This window comes from Sparus aurata, chromosome 2, assembly GCF_900880675.1.
Source record: "Sparus aurata chromosome 2, fSpaAur1.1, whole genome shotgun sequence".
Classification (NCBI taxonomy): domain Eukaryota; kingdom Metazoa; phylum Chordata; class Actinopteri; order Spariformes; family Sparidae; genus Sparus; species Sparus aurata.
The window spans coordinates 5,586,702-5,608,356 of NC_044188.1; the positions used below are offsets into that span (position 1 = coordinate 5,586,702).

A 21,655-nucleotide genomic window follows, 5' to 3' on the forward strand; every position below is an offset into this window, starting at 1 on the left:
TCCACTCCACTACACGTTGTAGGCAAATACTGAACTATGGAACTTTAGTTACTTTGCAGACTGTGTGCTGCATCACATAAAAAGAAAAAAGACAAAAACCAAAACAGCGATTCCAGTAATCTGACAAATGCTGAATATCGGAACTGATTATCAGCGTGGCAGATGATCTGCTGCATGGGGCAGTGAATGCAAAACTCACGGTACTTTAGATTTAAGCATTATGCAGTATGATGATATAAAAAAAACACACACACGCACCTGCAATCAACATAAAAGCAGTAAACTCCTTCACGCTTGCTGCACAATATGTTTCAGCACTGTTTGACTTTTTCCTCAATAAATCTTGCAGCTGTTTATTTTTGAAAATATGAAAAAAACCTGTTTGAGAAAATCAGATTTTTCTCAGTGCGAGAGGCTGGTTATATATTCAGCTGCTCGTTCTCTTCCTCATCTGTCACCTTTCAGCGACTGAATGCGTTTCTGAGCGGCGTTTGCAGGAGGACCCTGTTTACTGTAAACTGTGGCGACCGGTTTCCTCTTGCACCGGGAGACGACTTTTTGCAGCATGAGAACATCGAAGTGAAAACGAGTTCAAACCAAGCTGCTTGCTTGGAACCAGAATGGTAAGAATAGAAAACAACAGAGCCTTAATGCGGCCGCTGCTCCTTACACTGCACGTTGAGCACCACGCTGTCCGTGATCTTTTCATTCCGGTACGACACGATGCACGTCAGCTTCTGTTTGTGGGTCTCGCGGCTCGGCACCACCACGTAGTTGCTCCGTACCGTCACCGTCCCGTTTTGGTTGCGGGTCTCCTGGAAAGTGGCTTCGCCCTTCAACCTGGTGTCCCACTTGATCACGCTCGGGGGCTTCCCGTTGGCCGACACGCACGTGGCGACGGTCATCTTGCGTTTCTGGGCCCTGGCCACGATCGTGGGCGTTGTCAAGGTCATACGTGTCATCGGCCGAGCTGCAGAGGAGAAAGGATGATTAGTGAACTGTAAGCAATCAAAGCTCATTAAACAGATATCATCCATCTCTTTTAACTGTCTACTTTCATTGACTTACAATCGGCGTTGAAGTAAATTAAACTGCAGGGATGAGAGATGAAAACAGAGATGTTTCTCAAAATCAGGCAAAGTTTTGCTTCCTTTCCCTCCTCAAAGCCGAGGCAGTCGTCAAAGCTCGCACAGATGTAGAGCCCACTTGCCTACCCAGATGCACAGTCACCCAATTTCGAATCCTTTGTGAGTTGCCAATTAGCAATCTACCCTGTGGAACATCAAAAGGCAGGCTCGAGCTCGAGCGAATGCACAACTGAGCGAGATAGGCCATGAAGAGGCCTCTTTGAACGCTGCCGGTTGGTTATCAGCACACAGGTTCCTGGCGCTCACTGAGCCGCAGAAGCCTAAAAAGACCTCGGAGGCTCAGTGACACAAAATGGGGACTCTGACAAGACGCTCGGCATCAGGGACTACTTAAGCCAAGTGCTTTTTTTTTTTCCTTTTCCTGGGACTAAATGGGAAACACACCAACACTTAATTTCTAATTAGATCTTTAATCAGAGTCAGCCCACAACCTTTTCAAAGCTGCCTCTTTCCAAGATAAACTACGGCTCAGCCACCGCTCCTTTCCCGCCACCAGATGAGATTATTCAAGACAAATTACACGCTCCCGAAGTGGCCTTATTGATTTACGTCTCACCTGCCATTTTTATTGACTGCTCTCTGCAGCAGTTTCCTTTCATAGAGGCCATACGGGCCAATCTGGAGTTGGTGTTAAACGGCACGCCACCCCAATCATCGCATCGTGAACCGGTCAGAATGGTTTTCACCTCATCGCTGAACACGAGCTCTCGAGGTTCTCGGCGGAGTGAGAGCCTCGCGGACTCAAGCATGACGTGACGGTTGGCGGTGCCGTATAACCAATCACAGACGGGGAGTCTGAACTGTAAACAGCGGCGGTGGGAGCAGCAGCTACAGCAAAAACAGAGACCATCTGGTTTCAGGTGCTCTACAGGAACTCAAACCTACTTTACAACAAAGCCTGTGGCAATGTAACCTGGAGGAGCAGAGCGTGTTTTCTGTTAGACTTTCTCTAAAAATAAAGATGCCTGTTTTGACTCCACGCTGGCCGATTCACCGGTTTACTCTGTAATGATGTTAAGACGCAGAATCTGATGGTTTTTTTTACTGTTTTCTTGGCTCAACAGAGACTTTCTGGGAAGTGAAAATGTCATCAATTCAGTTTTGGAAACTGCTTCTGAAAAGGCCGAGCTTTTAGATTTTCAAATTCCTGATTCAAACAGGCAGAAATTAGTCTGAGTCAAAAAAAATTAATTTCAAAAACCTGTAACCTATGTGCGGCTGTTGTTTCCATGGAGATAAATCTGACCTAGATAAAGCAAAAAACAAATGGCATGACAAGCGGAAGGAAATGAGATTTACATCACAGGGGGGGCCTTTGCTTTTAGCTTTAACTTCTGAAATTACACATGCTGTGGATTCAAAACGGAATAAAACAAATCACAGACGATCCTGCCAACTGTGCGCGTCGCTTACCGAACACGGTGAGGTTGACCATGTTCTCCCGGTTTCCCGCCGGAAAGGTGGTGTACTCGCAGATGTAGGCGGCCTCGTCGGACAGCTGCAGGTTGGAGAACACGATGGTGGTGTCCTCCAGCGAGGGGGTGCGGTGGCGAACCGCCGCCTGCTTGAAGCTCACCCGCTCCTTGAAGGGCGACAGGACGGACACGCCGAGCGCCGGGTTGGCGATGGCCACGTTCTGCTTGGTGCCGTTGAGGAGCTTCTGCCAGGTGACTTGGGAGATCTTGACGGGCGGGTTGCTGTTGCTGAAGATGCAGCGCAGTTCCACTTGTGAACCCACGAAGCCGGACTTACTGGAGTCCATCTGCACCATCTGTCCGTCGCCACCTGAGAGTTGCAGGAAAGGGAGGAGGGCAAAAAAAAAAACCATTTAATTACGATTAACAAATGTCCAAGGCCAAACAAAGCTCCCGGTCAATAGCGGGTACATGCACTGAAAGGCAAGGAGTCAATTCGGTCTCGTAGGTAGTACATGCACGCACGGCACTCGCAGTCAAACTCATGGATTCAGCCGCGCTCTCCACCTGTCCTACGCCGCCAAAGTCTGCTCCCCCGTACATCAGCCCAAAGAGTTGCTACACGCCGACGGTTGCGTGCAAAAGCTGGGGGGAGTTATTAGCATAATGGGCCCATCTATACAACCCTGTCTTTGTCCACGAGGGTACTGTTTCTGATGAGATGGAGGGGCCGAGCGAGAACCAATGCATCACTAATGAATGAGTACAAGGGCAGCAGAGTTGGAGCCAAGTCAACCTCTGCTGCTCTCCCCTCCACCTACCCAGCAACACACCGGCTAGGCCCATTGTGATTTTAATTACTTTTTTTTTTTTTTTTTTACTTACAAATACTTCAATAAGTGCCCGGAGCTCCTATTAAAAGAAACAAGTCCAGACTAAAGCACTCAAAACAATGAGAACACACACATTAGCTGTATAAAAAAAAAGAAAAAAAAAAAAAACTGTGATTACGCCCCTCTCACTACCGTCTGCGCCCGAGAGGAGACTGGTAGCAACAACAACAACAACAACAAAAACAACAACCTGTAAACCTCCTGCGGTGCCGTCTAATTCCAGGAGTGAGCCGTCACTTTCAGCTCGATTGTTAGCCAGCGCCCGGAACAATTAACTGATTAACAGAAAACCAATCGACGATGGTGGTCAATTATTCACTTAAATCAATTTCATAAACATTCGCTCCTTCCAGATTCTCAGAGGAGGAGAGGGTTCGCTCCAGTCTCACGTCACTGTGAGCGGAGCATCGTTGGGTTCTGGTCTACCGGTCAGAGAACACAAACAATATAAAGACCAGAGCTGTTTGACACGGTGAAAACAATCATCTCGTGATTATTCTGACGCAATTAGACTGTGATATGATTCACATTTGGTCGGGATCATCATTTTTCAATTGACAGTGTTTATATCCACTAAAATTGGCATCATGATTACGTGACATTTGTTGAAACGTTGTTTTTCTTTACACCTGGAGGAACCTCCGCGTGTTCTGTCACACATTTTGGATATCGCACTTAGCCATATTGCGATTTGACAATATTTGGATTAACAATTCAGCCTGATTAAAGATGCATTTCTGGATTTTTTTGATGGACTAAATCGTGACTTGATTAATCGAAAATTACCTACAACACTTCCTCTTTTGTTCTTCTTTGTGCCCTCAAATCTGAGTCTTTAGTAAGAACAACAGCTTTCACCTCCAGCTGATCTGGGGTCTGGGATGACTCAAGTCTCGAACAGATGTGTCACTGAGCTGCTGCAGGGCACCTGCATCCTGTTGTCTTCCAACACATCTCTGTTATCTCAGCCTCTGATTTATGCTCCTTTCCAGGTGAAGTCTGATGATGTCCCATTTCCTGGTCCGACAACCCCTGACTGGGCTCTGTATTTACAACCAGCCACGGCTATAATTATCTCCTATGGATAGACGAGGACCCGCAGGAAGAAAAGACTGAAATTCCTCCGTTAATCACGCTGGGCTCATAAAGCCACCAGTGAATCAAGTCATAAACAGAGAGGAAATATGTTGTGGCCTCAAGTGGAGGACTGGGGAACACACACACACACACACACACACACACACACACACACACACACACACGACACAAGTAGAGTGGCTCTTTAACACTGAGTAACTGCATCAAAATGATGGATAATCGCTGCATTCAGAGATAAAGTCTCCACGGGGGGCTTTAAAAAGTGTAAGAATACATGAGAGAGAGATCCATTTATGTATACGCCCACTGAACATAATATCCGATGTAGTGTATCTCCGACCATCACAGGATGTGAGCGTGCATCCCGTCAATCCGTCTCGGCGGCGGCAGCGACTGTTTGCTCTTACACAAACTGTAGGTAGTCGTCTGAAGGACACCGGGGGCACAATACCGAGCGAGGAGACGGGGGAAACTGTTGGCGCAGACTTCGGCTAAAAGAAAATCAAGATGAACAATGTACTTTTCTTTCCATCTTTCATGGCGGGCACTCAACTCCCGGGGTTGAATGGCTCATGCGGGGGAAAGCAGCGCATTACGAGAGAAAGGCAATTTCTATCCATTGTTATGTTCTTTCGCTCAAGTACAGCCGTCGCAGCCTGACATCAAATCATATAAAAAAAACAAAGTGACAACCTTTTTGAAGTTACTGAGTGCACATCATCTTTCATTTCCGTCCGGCCACATCAGCAAGACTCTCTCTCTATCGAGATTTAGACTTGGGGGATTTGACGATGACAGATTGATTTACTAATACAGTTTGACAGCGAGGACTGGCAACCTTGTCATCCGTGCCTTGAGAAACACCTGTGTCCTTGTGCACCTCGGGGCACTGCTTAACTCCGTTTTATCACAGCTTAGATTAGCAGGTGTGGCAGCTATAGTATGATATTTTTTTTTTTTCGCGAAAATAGCAAACACAATTTACTGTGTGACAACACTAGTTAAAGTTTAATCTTAAGTTGGAAGCGGGGTGGGGGGGGTGGGGGATGTGCGTGCTGTAAAAACTCATAAATATGTACCTGGCCAGGCGTCGCCCACTTGAATGCTAAAACAGTGGGGGCTGTGTGGAGAGCTGCAGCCCCCCCCCCCCCCCTCTGGCTCTGCCCTTCCCTCTTTTTGGAGTCTGATGCGACTCGCTCCGATTGAACCGAATAAACAGCAGCTCACGCAAAATGGAAACCAGAGGAATAGGCGTAATTACAGCCGCAGAGCCCAAATCCCCTCCGTGAAGGACCAGGGGCGCCCGTGGGGACCCCTTTCACTCAAGGGCTGGAAGAGTCCTTGGCTATAGAGCTGTAATTACAGAGTACACCACAGAGTGGCAAAGCCATTGAAAAGCAGAGCGTTGCATACATGCAAGAGGCACTAAGAAGGTAGATTTGTGGGGGGTTTACGGGAGCCAGTGGTGCAGGAACACAGGGGGAAAACAGGGGAAGAGGGAAATAAAAGATAGGCAAAGTAGTGGAGAGGCAGAGAGGCAGAGAGGCAGAGGGAGACAAAGGGGGAGGAGGAGCTTTCGGGAGATTTGTAGGTGTGCTGCCGGTTTGATTCTGGACGCTGTTGTTGCTTGTGCTGCTGCTGCTGCTTTGTTCTAACACTGACAAGAGGGTGACTGGGGGGACAGTCATGCTCTAATACACCTGAGGCTACACACACACACACACACACACACACACACACACACACACACACACACACACACACACACACACACACACTGCCTTGAGAGTTGCCAGTAAAAAAAGAAAAAAAGCTCTATTTCTGGAAGGAAAAACCAACAAACAAAGCAGAAAGTACGCCCAAGATGGCAGAAATAAAAAAAAAAAAGACAAAACAAGACTGGCTCGATTCACACCAGGTGAGCTGACTCGGATCAAGGGGGACATAAGGGGCAGTGTTAAAACAGCTGCTGTGCCGTCTGGCCCCGCGCTGATAGCAAGAGGCGCACGAGGCCTCGGCGCACCGAACGCTCGACCGTAGTGAGATCTGTTCGGTCAGGCAGCAAGCGAGAGCATGCGCTCTGTGCCGTTTGCATATGGCACGTTGGGCACCGTGTGAGGCGCGCTGCAGCAGACAGCAGCTACAGAGAGCGAGCTGCGGGACGAGCCTCACTGCAAAGACTTCGCATCATACATGCCGAGTGTGTTCGAATCAATCAGTCGTTTTATTACCCACGCGGGGCAAAACAAACAGAGATATGAAGGAGAGGCTCGGTTCTGTACTGTAACCAACAACCAACCAATCAAAAATGAATGAGAAACATGACATTAACATTTCATATTTGTTTTGTGTCTCTCCGCTGAAGAGACGGAAACAAAAGCAAATTAAAGTTGTTTTTTTTTTTTTTTACGACACTCCTACATCTGTTTGTCCCCAGATATTCGTCGGTACAATGTAAAACCAGACCTAGCTCTACATATAAAACAACAATAACTCCCATAAAACCCTGAATTGAAAACCAGCCTAGGAAGCGTCTTTCCATAAAACAACTGCTGCTTGGCAGCTCATCTCACAGTGGATATGTAGCACTATTGTCTTTTGTTTTAGCTGAACTGGCCAACAACCAACAATACCCTAAAAGACAATTACTGGCTCGTTCAGCAGCGCTCGGGCCATGCTCATCCAAGAGGAATCCGTTTGTGCCTGAGTCAAATAAAGTTCAGAGTTATTCACCTCTGGCTGCTGCGACGTGAGCGAGGCAAAGATTAAATAGGACTCAATGCATATTTCAGAAGAGGCACTCATTAATGTCTGCTATTTAAAGCCGCACCAGGCAACTTGGCGCGCTGTCGGTCCCAAACGGCAGCGAGACGTCGCCGTTTGAAGTTTGGAAAACTTTTAAAAGCCCAGAAAATGTGTAATGTGATGTCATTAAACTGCACCCTTCCTCGGCCCTAAATGTCGCCTTCTCGGTGGCTTTTAGGGGCGGAGGGACTGAAACAGTTTCCATTCTCACCGGGCTGCAGAGAGAGGTGGAGGGGGGGGGGAGATTAAATGCTGCACTAACATCCAATTCGAGCAAATAGGTCAAATATACGACATCTCCCGTTTGTGGGGATCACTCTGCGACTAAAGCGGGCGCATTTTGGTGTAAACTTCTTGCCGAGAGCAGGTTTTTAGAGCTTATCACATGACGACACATCATCTCCTCCTGCTCGAGACGCTCTGCCTGCTCCATTGTTACTTAAGTGGGATGCTGATAGATAAAACATGGCCTGAGCCACTCGGGATAATGACTGTTTAATGTTGTCCCAGTTCCCACGGCGATGGCACAGGCCTCAGCGCTCCCCCTGTTCACGGGCCACACATGGGGCGTTTAGGGGGGGGATCCAAAGTCTTCTCTCTCTCTCTCAGCCCACCCATTAGCTGCATTAGCTAGTTTACTCCCCCGGTGGAACTATCTTTTTTTTTTTTGTGAGTCATTGTTTTGGAGCTCAACCGGTGGCATTTTGATTGTTTTATCAACAGAAAGAAGTGCTTTTTTTTATTTATTTATTTTTTCCGAAATGCTTTTTAAATGAAATGGTGGCATCGCTCTTGGGAATAACTGGGAGCGATCTCACAGTGCTGAGGGGCCGTAATGCATCCAGATAGGGTAATTCATTTAGCGGGAGCTGCCATCGTCTGTGTTTAATGTCGCTCTTTTTCCGCTGACCACGGGCCATTCAGCGTTTTGAGAAGGAGCAGTGTGTGTCAGAGAATTTGTTTTAATCTACACTCAGACACTATTTGATGGTGCTTCAGCCGGGTCTCTTGGGTAAACAGTGGTGTACCTGCCAAAGCAGCTCTCTTTACCCTCTGTCTCCCCGAGCAAACATTCGACTGCAGAGGGAAGCGAAGCCTCGCCGGGAACAGATGGCTAGTAGACCTGTTCCTAATTTCCCACTATCTGGTTCAAATTGGAAATTGTTTTTTGCACAACGCGCTCGCTCGTTGAGGACTGCGTAACATCTGCTTGCGCTGTAAATGTTAATGATTATCAGGAATATTTATTATGTTAGTCAGCTTCCCCATTCTGGGATTTCTTCCGTGAGAGGCGCTGTACATTTCCCTTTAACCGCTCCCTATGGCTGTTTGTTTTCGGGAAGGAGGGAAGCGTAATGGCCGAACGCCTCGGCACACAGTAGCCCTGTGTTTTCCACCTGGGGGTTGTAAAAACTACAACTTTAGCTGGACCGCACGCACCGATTCTCACCTAATGTTGCTGCATCCATCGTTTCTGAGGCAACGCGAGGTTCAGAGCGCGAGCCCACGCACACGCGGCCCCCCTTGAGCTGCTTTAAGGCGTTTCAAATGTCAAGGGATGCATCAGTTCGCCTGAAACTGAGCTTCTCATCTTATTTCAGCGGGGATAATGATTCATGCTCGAATGAAAGACTGGGAGAACGCAGCCACTCCATTTTGTTATCATACCGTTTCAAAGAACCGAACATAGATGACACGCTGGAGTGTGTCGTGCCCCGTTTTGCGAGCCTCTTACTATCATCTGCGGGGTTTTTATATATTCACTGTGTAACAGCGCCTGTGGATATCCTGTAATTAATGCCTTTTTTTTCTTTTTTTATTCTGGTCTAATAGAAAAATATGCTGGAAGTAATCTGGGATTTCAGTTGTCTTTGACCGCGGCAATGGCAAATAAAAGCCGGGCCAAAAATAAGGCTTTTGCCCTAGAGAGAGAGAGAGAGAGAGGGGGAGGAAAAACAGAGAGCTAAAGGAGGAGGAGAAAGAGAGAGAGAGAGAGAGAGTGCACGGCATATATAGAGTGTAAACACAGTATCAGAGAGCTCTGACCCTCCTCCCTCCCCCCTGCAGCTTAACTAAACAAGGCCACCGCGGTTTCGGTTCCACGACGCAAAATAAACAGCCCTGACGTTACCTGACCAAGCGGCGAGATGACATCACCCTGCCGCTGATACTGATACCAGATAGCGAGCGACTGTCAGCAAACAAAAGGCCGGTCACAAGCGCAGGAGGAGGGACGGTCTCCCCCGCCGCCCCCCCCCCACTTCTGCCTGGTAAATGAATGACTGTAAGCGTCACACAGTTGTGCTTGTTTGACTGAAACTGAGGGAGCAGATCCAGGTACAGCCGGTGTCAAAGTGCGGTATCATCACGAATGAACTGTTGTGGTGCGAGAGCAAAAAAAATAAAAAAACAGCTTAATAATAATAACACGCTTTATCAGACAGATGTCAAGCCGAGGCGCTGGGGAGCACTTACACAGGCCAGACAATTAGTCAACAAAGCGTCTCATCCCCCAGACTGGGCTCAGCCTACACGCTGATGTGCACGGGTTGTTTTTTTTTCAATAATGCAAAAGTTACCCAGGGCCTTCACGAGAGAGCAGCTGTTGGACGTCTTGATAGGGAAGAGCCGATCAATAAATAAAAAGGGGGCCAAGGGCGCGCTACAAAGTGATGCATTATGGTCCCAGACGGGCCGCGCCCCGTCAGCTGCAGGTATAGGGCCCGGAGCAGGGATGGGGGGGGGGGGGGAAAGTTAAGGGGGTGGGGTTGGGGTTGGGGTTATGTAAATGTGATGCAGAGGATTTGGGGAGTTATGGGAGAGGGTAAGCAGCGAGAGTGGCACGTAGCGGGTCAGACGTGGTGAGCAGATTAGAGCACTCAGGATATTAAAGTGGGGGCGAGACGACGCCGCCGTCAACACACCTCGCGTGGAAATCTCGGCATTAGCGGCGGGTGTCACGGAGGCTATGTCCCACATGTCTCCTGACACGTCACGGTACAATAACACGGCTGCCGCGGTACCGCTCACGCCTCCTTGGTTAGGATGCATCGTGGGTAAGGTTCAGAGAGGTTCAGACCGGAGTTCGTTTTAATGGAACGGCACGAGGAGTTTAATTTGGATGTACATTGATTTGACATTTACAGGTGGGCTGGGGTTCACCCCTGCGCTCAGCTGATACGGCACCCGCTGCAAATGCAAGTATACGAAGCGCCGGTGTACAGATTGTGTCTAAATGGGAACCCGAGACCTGTTCAAGATCTCACAAGAGGGATCATTTTAACCCAAACCCTGATCTTTCCCCTCGCCCTGACCGAGTCAGACACATCTGAAGCCCGTCTACCTCAACAATGTGAAGAGTCATCGCTCACATCCTTTGATGTATTTGGGTTCTGGACTTGGCAAAAAGAAAAAGCCGCTTGAAGAAATTATTTTTGGCTTTGACATTTTCTACATTCTCAAAAAAAAAAAAAAAAAAAAGACAAGGAAAAAAAAGAAAATCATCTCTCAGTCAACAGAATAATTGGGAATAAAATGAATACTTTTGTCGCGGCCCTTAATTATTGCCGCTTGCTCACTTAGCCGGCATGAGTCAGCGTGAATGCTCCGCTCTCCAGCCACCAACATCTGCACTGAATATGCATGAAGACAATGAAGCGCGCGGGATTATCCGTGGGACGTATAGGATGGGAGTCGGTGTGAGCCTGCACCGCTGCAGCACCCTATACCTCTGCTAAGCACTCAGCAAATACAGCGTGAGACCCACCATAAGAGTCCTGCCAAAAAGTGCTGAGAAAGAGTCTGGCCCCGGACAACCATGCATGACAAATCCTTCTCTCACACCATCTGTTCCATTGTCCGCAAGTAAAGATAAGTCTTGCATCGAGCGCAAACGCTGAATACTTCCATGTGATAATGCCGAGCACTTGTGTCGGATACATGGCGGAACACGAGGAATTCAAAAAATCAAACGGCTGAACGACGGATGATCAATTATTTGGCTGCACGTCAGGAGGGGAACGGACATGTGGTGCGGAGACCTTCCGCATGCTCGGTGAGAACACATCGGATGGGCGTGAATCCATACACCCAATGCAAGGTGACCTTTAGAAATACTCGGTGAGAGCAGCAAATATCGTTTTTGGCATGTGACCTGTGCTGACCTTTACCTGTGGAGTTTCCCCCCCCCTTTTTTTTTTTTGACAAAGGCCAGCTGATATCTTGCAGGTTTTGAAGGAGGGAGGAAGCCTTCGGGGGACAAACAGGTCCAGTATGAGTGTAGCGGGAGGAACTGGTGCATGACCAGCGGCTTATTAAACCAAGAAAAGAGAGCGCGCAATCAATATTTGATAAGACTCACTTTTGATTTTTTTCAGACGTTTCCACTCTGCATTATATTGAAATGGCCTCCACAGATTTCGCGAAAAGAAATTAATGCCGTCGATATCATGAATTTTTAACGACGTGTGGAAAGAAACAGCAGAAGTGGCTGTCATCAAAGTGCATCTCTAATTGTGGTTGGGACACAAACAGGACAGCAGGGGCTATGTGCACACAGCTCTGCTTGTTGGTGTGTCACACGGAGCTATTTTCCCCCAGCATTGCTGGCAAGGGCCATTTATACAGCAGACCCATTAACATATAGGAGAGGGAATTCACACTCCAGCTGGAGTGGGCAGTGGGCTGGAGCCCCAGTCTGCTATCAATTAACAAGCACACTTAGTATGTGTCTGAGTCATGACCATCATGGGACGCTGACAAATGCTGTGCATTTGCTCAAAACAAGTGCTGTCACAATAGCAAATGTTTATCTGATCACCAGCTCCTGTTTCACATCTGACAACTTTTCATGCAAGCTGAAAGCAATAAAATGAACTCACCCCTAGCATCGGCCTAATACTGTAACGAGCCAGTCAGCTCAGCGCACGTGTATGAGGAATTAAGTACAAATAAACACGATTATGAATTTTGCCCTGCAGTCACATCATTTAGGCATGGATTAGTCTCCTGTTTCCACCACAGGAGGAATGATGTGCACAGTTACTTAAGCTGATAAAGTTAGATATGCTACACTTATTTTAGCCCTGAACATGTTATCTTATCTTGTTATTTAAATCATTTTTCACGTTGGTATAACATGGACATATTCAACAGACACAGTTTAACTGAAGCACTCGCCGCCCGTTCACCAGAGGTGTTTTTTTTTTCGGGATCATTTTGCCCTGAAATCTCTGAACCGGCTTCACGGGGAGACTGACAGACGTGACTGCCGAAGCATCAACGCGACGTGTAAACAAAAAAAAAAAAAAAGATTGATGCTAACATGTGGCGGAGATGCTACATGGGAAACGTGCAAGCATCTCAGCATACATGTTGGATTGTGGGCCTTTGCCAAATGATCCTTTTTCATGTGTGTTTCAATCATAAACCTCTGTGAAATCCAGCGGTTCTCGGCAGAACTCCGAGACCAGGGCTGAACCATTTCCTAAACCACGACCACAGCCCGTCTTTCCAAGGCGAGCACGGCTCCATGTTCCACATACATATAACCGTTGGAATGCTCGCCACATCTCAGGACCATGTTCATATTCTGCTGCATGTGCTTTCCAGCTGTGAGAGAGTATTGTCTTTCCCATCGGCTGCCGAGCTCTAGCGTATACGGTACTTTCTCACAGCTCGGTATGCTTCATACTCCATAAGTGCCTTTCAAGCTCTGCACTGTGTGGGACACATATGAAATATCTCTCCTTATGCATCATTCTGACACCCCATCCATCCCCCTGTAACGACTGTTGTATGTCTACTTGTCAGCAGGAAAAAAGGGAAAAGAACAATGTTGAATTGAGCTACTTTTAAAGACTTAATCGTATCAGAGGGAGCAATTTTCTAGATTGTTATTTTTCCGGGCATCGTTCATTTCTCATATTGTGACATTACTTTGCGATGGAGAACACATGAAATAACAGCGCTTGGATGTCTGCACGGTTTTTAGCCGGCCTTTTCAAAAGAAAAAGCAACCGGCATGGAGACGTAAGTGAGGAGCCACAAAGCCACAGCAAGGGGAAAAGGAACGGCCTGAAAGCTGAGTCGGGTGGTATGAGTTACTCCAGTCTCCGCTGGTCGTTAGATGTCTAACAATGTGTATTGACACAGAGACCCAGGGCATTCTCAAAGATGCACCCGGGTAGAGAAAAAAAAACCAGAGCGGGCACTTCTGAAATGCGACTGGAGAGAGAAAGAATGGGAGCGGCAATCAATCGGCGGAATCAAAATGACTGAAATGACTCGGGGATTCTCTCAGTTTCATCTAAAAACATCACAGTGGGTGGGCCGTGGGCTCGGAGAATAAATACAAGTCAGGAAATGAAGTCAGAGCTTCCTTTTTTCTTTCCTTTTTTCTGCGGTTCAGCTGCTGAATGTCGAGCAGTGGGGCTCTACACATCGAGCGGGAAAGGTGTTGGATACAACTGAGCCCAGATTACCAGCCGCGGGATCGGCGATCGCTCGCATACATCAACGTTTACGTTTAAACGTTAATACCGAGTCGCGTCCGGATGAGCGGAACAATGGTGACGAGAGCTGCCGGTGACGGAGATAATCGCGCAGTTCAGTGCAATTTCAGCGTGGCCAAATTGTAACTGTGCGACTGCTGTGTGACTGCTCGGCTGACAGCTTGTGCTATTAACTGCAATCAAACCGGCGCCGTAATTACCCCGCGCGTTAAGAGATGTTCTGTAGTTAAACTTCACAGCGTGCCAACTCGGACTCGGAAAAAAGCAGAAGGACGCGCGGCGAAACGAGGAGGCGAAAAAGAACGGAGTCGGGGCCCGGGCTCTTTGAGTGAAACAAAAGTATAGCTGACAAACCCTGATAGTGTATTACTATTGATCACAAGCAGGGAAAGTGAAGCAGGCAGTCACAAGGGAGATTCAACAACTCAATTAGGCCGTATTGAAATCCCTGTCACTCACTCAACCGGCGGAGAAATGCAGCGGGTTTTATTTGGGAGAGGAAAGTCTTGATTAGCATGCCGGGCCTCGAGCGAGGCGAGGGAACCGGCTCTAAGTGATGGAGCGGAAGTCGACCCAGAGCTTTTTCTGTAGCCACAAACAAACTTCATCCCAGGTGGAATCAGTCACGTGAACGCCCCCCCCACACTTTGACATTAACAACCTTTGAAATGTGCTGACAAGAGTTCAGAGCGCCGCTGTAGCTGGGGCTCGGAGACACCGAGGTTCAGTCCGCTGGGAGCCCGGGCTGCACGCCGCATGTACAGGCTCTCTCCTCGAGGGCTGCAGGACTATTATTTGGAGCTCTCACCCTCACGTTGGCCTCCCTTCGCTGTGTCTATACTGCGGGCTTGCTCATTGTTTGACAGGATTGACAAGCTCCCTGGCAGAGCTGATTAAAAGCTTTAAGGTCAGAGAAGTGGGACAGATATCGAGCGAACACCTGTCTCCTCGCTGTGAGCCAGTCCCCTACTGGGCGTGGCGCAGGATCAATGGCTCCATTAAGACCCAACGTGGACTCTTTTTTTTCTTTTTTTTTTTCCCTGACAGTGCTGCTTTGGCTTGCAAAGAACCTTTCACCTGGCTCTTCCTCTTTCTACCTCGCTTGAAGTCTTATTAAAAAGAGGGAAGTGTTGTTCTCAGTAGGAGAGGATCGGGTTTCTGTACAGCGAGGTGGCACGAGCGAGCCCGAAAATACAAAAAAAAAAACATCCAGAATCAAATGTAGAGCGACAACCGCGCGCTGCAATGTATTTATTTCTTTCCAGCTTCAGACTTAATTTCATCACGGATTTCCACATCCTGGTAAAAATAACTTTGAAGGCCCCGCTGCCCAGTGAAGATTTGCCAAAGGATTATAGATCATTAAAGAGATGTTTGAAGTTCGCTTGAAGCCTCTCCAAATAAGTTACCCCGAATCACAGACTTTATGGTGTATGGGCCACACGTAGTCTCCCCCTCTCTCTCTCTCTCTCTCTGCATCACTGTGACCAGTTTTCTCTTTCTTGTGAGTGAGGGTCTCGCGAAAGCCGTAAGAGCCGGTCACGCTCTCTGGAGTCATAATCCAGAAATAGACATTTCAATTTACCTCAGCCTGACTTTTGGACGACAGTGCATTAAGATACCTGCTCCCGTTGAGATGCCTTGCCGATTTCATCCCCCTTCTGGTAGGCTTTCCACTCGCAGCTTCACAGAGGAGAAAATGTTCTTCTTCTGACATCGTATCGCACGATAAATCTATAAAAATGAAACCTAATGCTATAGCTTTAGCCACGGGATAAGACTTCAAGGGATGGGTGACTTTCACCAAGAAGATATCTGGAACCGTGTCCCGCACACACCACTCATCACTACTTTCATCTCTGGAGCGCTTCCATTTTTCACAGGCTTCTGGATCCCTCCCCCCCCCCCCCTCCTCACACACACACACACACACACACACACACACACACACACACACACACACACACACACACACACACTCACCTAACTGGTCTGTCTCAATATGATTCAGTGGCTGAGCACAGAGGCGCATTGTGCTACTGTTTTTTTTGTCGTTTTTTTTATCACATTAATATCACAGTTTGTAATCTTGTTTCTGTTTTGTGCCGTGAGAAAATAAAGTAGCTGACTAAACCGACTGCCGTTAATAAAGGCGCCGTTTGAAGACGCTTGCCAAGCGAGCGCCATCAAAGTGTCGCGCTCGCTTTTTCTTTTTTTTTTCACATTTCTCGTCCGTCCCACCGAAGGGAATCATCGCTCTTGCGCCATTATGTCATCAACGCGTCGCTTTCTTCGCTAATGAGCGCGAGTCTCGAATATGAACATGTTAACGTGTTTAATAATAAAAAATAAATAAACGGATGAAATTGCGATGAAACACTCTAATGACTGGCAGCAGCGGGCTACGCTACAAAGAAACCCTCGCCTTTTGAGGTCGTGTACGGACTGATTAATGGCTCGCCGCACCAAACAGCCAACCGTCGCTCTGGAGGAGTGTTTCATCACCTTCCGTTTCCACATTTAGATGTCTGATGGAGACGGAGCCCAACCGTGGGGTGAAAGGAGCGAGTTCACACTCCTCCGTTGGTGTTTTTCGAGGAGGTGTGACACCGGGTCTTTGCAGGAGGAAGAGGGGCAAAGGTGCCGCTGAGGTGTTAGGTCACATCTACATTTGCAGCTGCTCTCTACCCCCCTTTCCTCATGTTTCTTTATAAGACTTGGCTTTCAAGCCAAAGTCAGACAGACAGGAGGGAGGAACGTGATGCAATGTCCCGAAGCGACGGGACGACGGGCTTGGAAAAATCTATGAAATTGGTGGGAGATTTTTTTTTTCATTTCTCTTTTTTTGTATAAAACTCGCAATTTGAATCAAGTGTGCAACACTGACTCAACTGTGCGATACATGACTGAACTGACCTCACTGTACAATAATCATCCGACTGTCACAACGGCACAACTCCGTGCAATATTTCAATCCAACCAATTCTGCTTCTTTTTTTTTTTTCCTGCGCAATACCACACGCAATTATTCTCCTATCATATCGGCTCCGCGCGACTATTCAACTGTGCAATTACCCTGACACACTGTGGCATGCGAATTATTGTCAATCATCACCTTATTCAGGGGTGCTCAATACAATCTACAGTGTAGTTAAAGTGCAGAATGAGACATATATCTTTACATATTTCAATACGTACGCAGCTGCCATGTATCGTTGGTTTAATGAACATTCGACGTCTTTATTTTCACACATTTTCTTGTTGTGTTATGTGTTCTCTTTTCTATATTTCCTCTAACTTCTCTATGCCTTGACATTTCTATTCTATGAAAAAAAGCAATGCAACGTGACTCAACCTCCCCCACTGGGATCAATTAAGTATTTCTGGTTCAGATCCTGTGCGTTAAACACATTATACTGAAGGTGTGTTAAGTACGACCGCGTAACGCCGCTCGCTACTTTTTTTATTTTTCATTACCAAACGGTTTAGCGTCAATCAGCGCAACCTTTCTGTCCTGTTTGTTTACTCTTCATTCGGATGTTGAAGTGGTTTGAATGACGTTTTTGTCTGGTTTATCACGTACAAAGATTTCCGAAGTTGAGCATTTATATTCCACAAAGCAACATACACGATGATACTGAAACTCTGCTCTCACATAAGGTATTTAAAGCTTTCAAATCTCCGTGACGTCAAAATGAGTTTCTGTTATTACAGCTGTAAACGAGCCTCTCTGCAATTTCCTGTCTTATTTCCAATGCGATGCACCGTCCCTGAGAAATAACCTGAATAAAATCAACAAATAAATAAATAAAAAAAAACGAAAAAAACAACGATTTCCTGTTCTGCTGTTTTGCCATTTTGGATAACGTGTGAATAAAAACACACCAAAAAAAAGCCATTTGATGTGTTTTGTGACTAATACAACCGTTTACAACATGTGGATTATCAGCTACCAGTGGAAATTAGAACAATGAGATGTAGATGGCTTCTCATTAGTTAAGGATCACCCCCTCTTACCCGGCAGCGTGGAAATTTTCATTGACACCTGGGGAACACTTAGTGCCACCAGGATTATAAATGCCAGTGTTTTCCGTCATTAAGTATCTGTTGCAGACAAATGACAGCAGCTTGGGTGGGAATTTCTCATTTTCACCGTGCCCTTCACTGATTGCAAGTGTAACCTGTGAAACCACGCGCGCTCACCTTGCAATCCCAGCCTCGGCGAGCAGAGCAGCTGGAGAACGAGCGGGAGCGGGCCGAGCGCCGGCGTCTTCGGCAAATTGGCAAAAAACGGCGTGTGTGCCTTCGAGTTGTGCTGCGGCACACACACACACACACACACACACACACACACACACACTAAACACACTACACAAGTGTTGTGAATGGATGCTGGAATAAGGCTCGACATATGGGCTAAAGCAGGCCGGAGCAAAATAAAGGGCAGCGAGCTGTGACAGGTGTATTCCTCGCGGGCGTAATCCTGTGTTCAATCTTGTTTAACGTTATTTATAATTTCAGACTGTGTTGTGCGTTAATCCGCCGTGCGTATCAGTGTGGCAATTACAGCCAGTGTTAATTTCAGAATGATGGATACGTCGAGGATGAGAAAAGAAAACGGGACAAATAATCACATTAATCATTCTATCTCGCGACAGCTCTGCGGATACGTACGACGGCCATAAAAGAGCCGATAGGATAGAAATGAAACAATTAAGAGTGTAGCTCTGCTCGGCCAGGCGGAGGTAGCAGGGGAAGCTAACAGCTCGCCTTTTACCGGGGCGGTGTTTGTCAAAAAACTTTACATATTCACTGTGCAACCTCTTCAACGCCTTCGCGACGCGCGAGAGGTGCCTCTCTTCGCCGTTAATACGAATACAGCTACTCTTCACTCCGAGGGCTGTAATAAAAACCTCCTTACAGCCACAAAATAATAATGGGTGCTAACCTCTCACACACTGTCGCTGGCTCTGAAAGAGAGCCAAGAAATGACTGACTGATGAAGGCCGGTGGTGGGCTGAAGGATTTCTGAAGAGACCGGACTCAGAAAGCTGCTTCTTTATTTTATCTCCTCCTCCAGCTCGGCTGCAGCGTACGCTCACACGCCGTACGGTGACATGGCCGACCCTTCATACATAATAGATGCGTCGGTGTCCATGGAGCCGCGGATGCTAAGGGGTTGGTGCAGGGCAGAGACAATGAGAGGCATTTCTTTGACAATGTTTTCTCCCGCTCCGACTCTCTCTGCCGATCTCCAGGGACGCCGTTTACATTAGTCACGCCAATGTGGCGGCGACGCCATTTTGTCCGGGCCAACATTTCGAGGCCGAATGAACGCCGCCGTTTGTTCTGGTGGGTTTTTAAAATTCCCTCTCACTTATGCGAGGCATGTTTTTTTTTGTCAAACAGAAGCTGTGAAAAACAAACGTTTTATTATCTGTCTGAACAATGGCGGCAAAGAAGGCTAAAGATCATCATTAGCATTCATATCTATAAACCCCCCCGACTTCCCCCTCGAGCCACTGAGAGTCTTCAGAACAGGAGCAGCTTATTAATATGTCAGCTTCTTGCTCCTAATGAAAGTGGATGAACCGACAAACTAGCATTAATTGCAGATGCATTTAGATTTAACTGCGTTGTTCTTTTTTTTTTTTTTTTATTATCATTCCGGCGACGATCAAAGACATGATTTTCCTGGGAGGTGGGAACAACGATGGTGTGCAGTAATTAGCAGCATATTGTATTTCCTATTCCCCAAACAGTTAGTTATTTAGCAAATGATCATGCTCACCAAAAATTTTACTATAGCTGTGAAATGCAATTTACTTTATGAAAACAAATGTCCCCACCCCACTTTTTTTTTTTTTTCTTTTTTAATCCTGTTATTGTTGCGAGAGAAAAAAAAGAAAAACATGAATTAAAAAAAAAACTGTTTAATATTTATACATCCATTTTCTCGCTACGAGCGGATCTCGCTCAGCTGCACTAAAATGAAAACTTGTTGTGACCTAGTTAGAAGAATGCCACATGACGGAGCCGTAACCCGTAACTCTCTGTCCGCGAGACCGGCCAAGCAGAAACGGCCGTATCGAGCATGATATTCTGCACGTGGGGGAACCTTATCGACAGTTTGTTAGCGGGGCGGTCAGGTCCGTGTCCTACTCCTTGGCTGATTAGGTGGGTGAAGGACAGACCCCGGCTGCTCCGGCTCGGCGTCGCAGGAGGTTGAGGCGGCCGCGCTTTTGTTAATGTGCTGCCACTCCCCTGCAGGGTGAGCAGGCCCGGACAGGCCGAGGTGACGCTCCCCCCTTCTTTCCCACAGCTCAGCCAGCCTGACTTTGCTTGGCTGATGAACTGTGACGGGACACAACTCCAAGGTTGTTTGTGCAGCTTCTTTTTTTTTTTTTTTTTTTTTCCCCCCTTCTTCCACCACCGGGCAGGGCCAGTCAGAGCAGGAGTGTGAAACATTGTTGAACTCGGCTGATGGCTCTCAACCTTCATATCAGCTGGCTCGGCTGCACCCGCTGACACACTCCGGCGAGCACCTGAAGGATCCCTGCTGTCAGGATGTAAGAGTTGCGGGCCGCACAGCCAGCTGCTTATGTTTCAATACGAGCAGCAGAGAACAAACAACGTCACAAAAAAAAAATAATAAAAAAAAAAACCTGCCCGGACATGATTTACTTTGCACAACTTAAAAAAAATGAGTCAGCCCTGTTGATGGCAGACATCGCGAGCGTCAAACTCCAGGGAACTCGCCTCACAAGACGATCTAAACAAACGCTCCTCGGCCGGAGATCGCTCTTCTTTTAAAACTTGCTATTCAGATCACTTCTATAGGCCATTTCTACCTCAGCGGAGAGCCTATCACCACCATTTATGGGTCTCAAAGCACACCGTGGCACTTTCCGCCGCCAGTTTTGTGATAATTCTCCCTTCAATGCCGAGAGGCGTTACAAAAGGGGACCTGTGTGCCGGGGAAGGTTGTTATTTTGTGCTTCTCTTTCAACTCTCTGCAAGTCAGAAACATACAGTAGCTCGTGTCACAGTGCTTCACGATCTCCTCCACGTTTGGCTGAAATAGAATCCGACCGCCCCATAAACGCTCATCCTGCTGGGGTCATAGAGGAGCTGCTACAAAAGCAATCAGTGAGGCCATTGTGCATTTTTTTTTTTCTTTTCTTACTGGGGGCTCGAAAATCCCACCGAGGGAGAGGCTGCCAAAACCTCTGCATGCTTATTATACAAAGGAGCCTCTCGAAATGGTATGATGGATTCCCCGCAAGATGGATCCTTCTTCGTGTTAAGGCACGGAGAACATATTTCTGGTTATGTCAAATATTTTTCTTTTTTGGCGAGCTGCCTCTTGGCGAGCACAATGCAAACTACTGCTTCAGTTGTTCTTGCTTTTCCCTTTCGTTTGGCAGCAACAACACACCTGGTAGTTACATCCAAGACCCCCGTTCTCACACACACACAGTGTTATTACTGCAATCTAACACAACAGGTAAACTGTAAAAACACCCACCACCACTGGGACCGAGTGAAAACGCCGAGCTTTTCTTTAAGTCGGCGCCCGTCGCCCGCGGAGACTCTGCTGGAGGCGGGCGCTCGGTCACACGTTCAACTTCAGCCCTCAGTTAATCCACGCGATTACGAGACACGGGCGTTTTAAAGGTTAATCACTAACATTACCGCTTCTTCACTTCAAAACAAAGACAGTTACAAATTTCTCTGTGATGGCAGGTTGTTAAAAGTTAAAACTACAGACGGTGGGAAAATTG

The 21,655-nt window shown here is 47.3% G+C and overlaps 1 protein-coding gene across 8 annotated transcripts in view; it reads right to left on the bottom strand.

Moving 5' to 3' along the window:
* Positions 1 to 21,655, bottom strand: part of nectin1b (nectin cell adhesion molecule 1b) — a 171,493-nt gene that overhangs the window by 112,859 nt on the left and 36,979 nt on the right. For all 8 annotated transcript variants that reach the window (XM_030439184.1, XM_030439217.1, XM_030439191.1 and 5 more), the window contains exons 2-3: positions 2,562 to 2,933; positions 671 to 970 (exon numbers count right to left, since the gene is read on the bottom strand). In XM_030439184.1, coding sequence (XP_030295044.1) covers positions 671 to 970; positions 2,562 to 2,933 — 672 coding nt within the window. The remainder of the gene's footprint in view (positions 1 to 670; positions 971 to 2,561; positions 2,934 to 21,655) is intronic.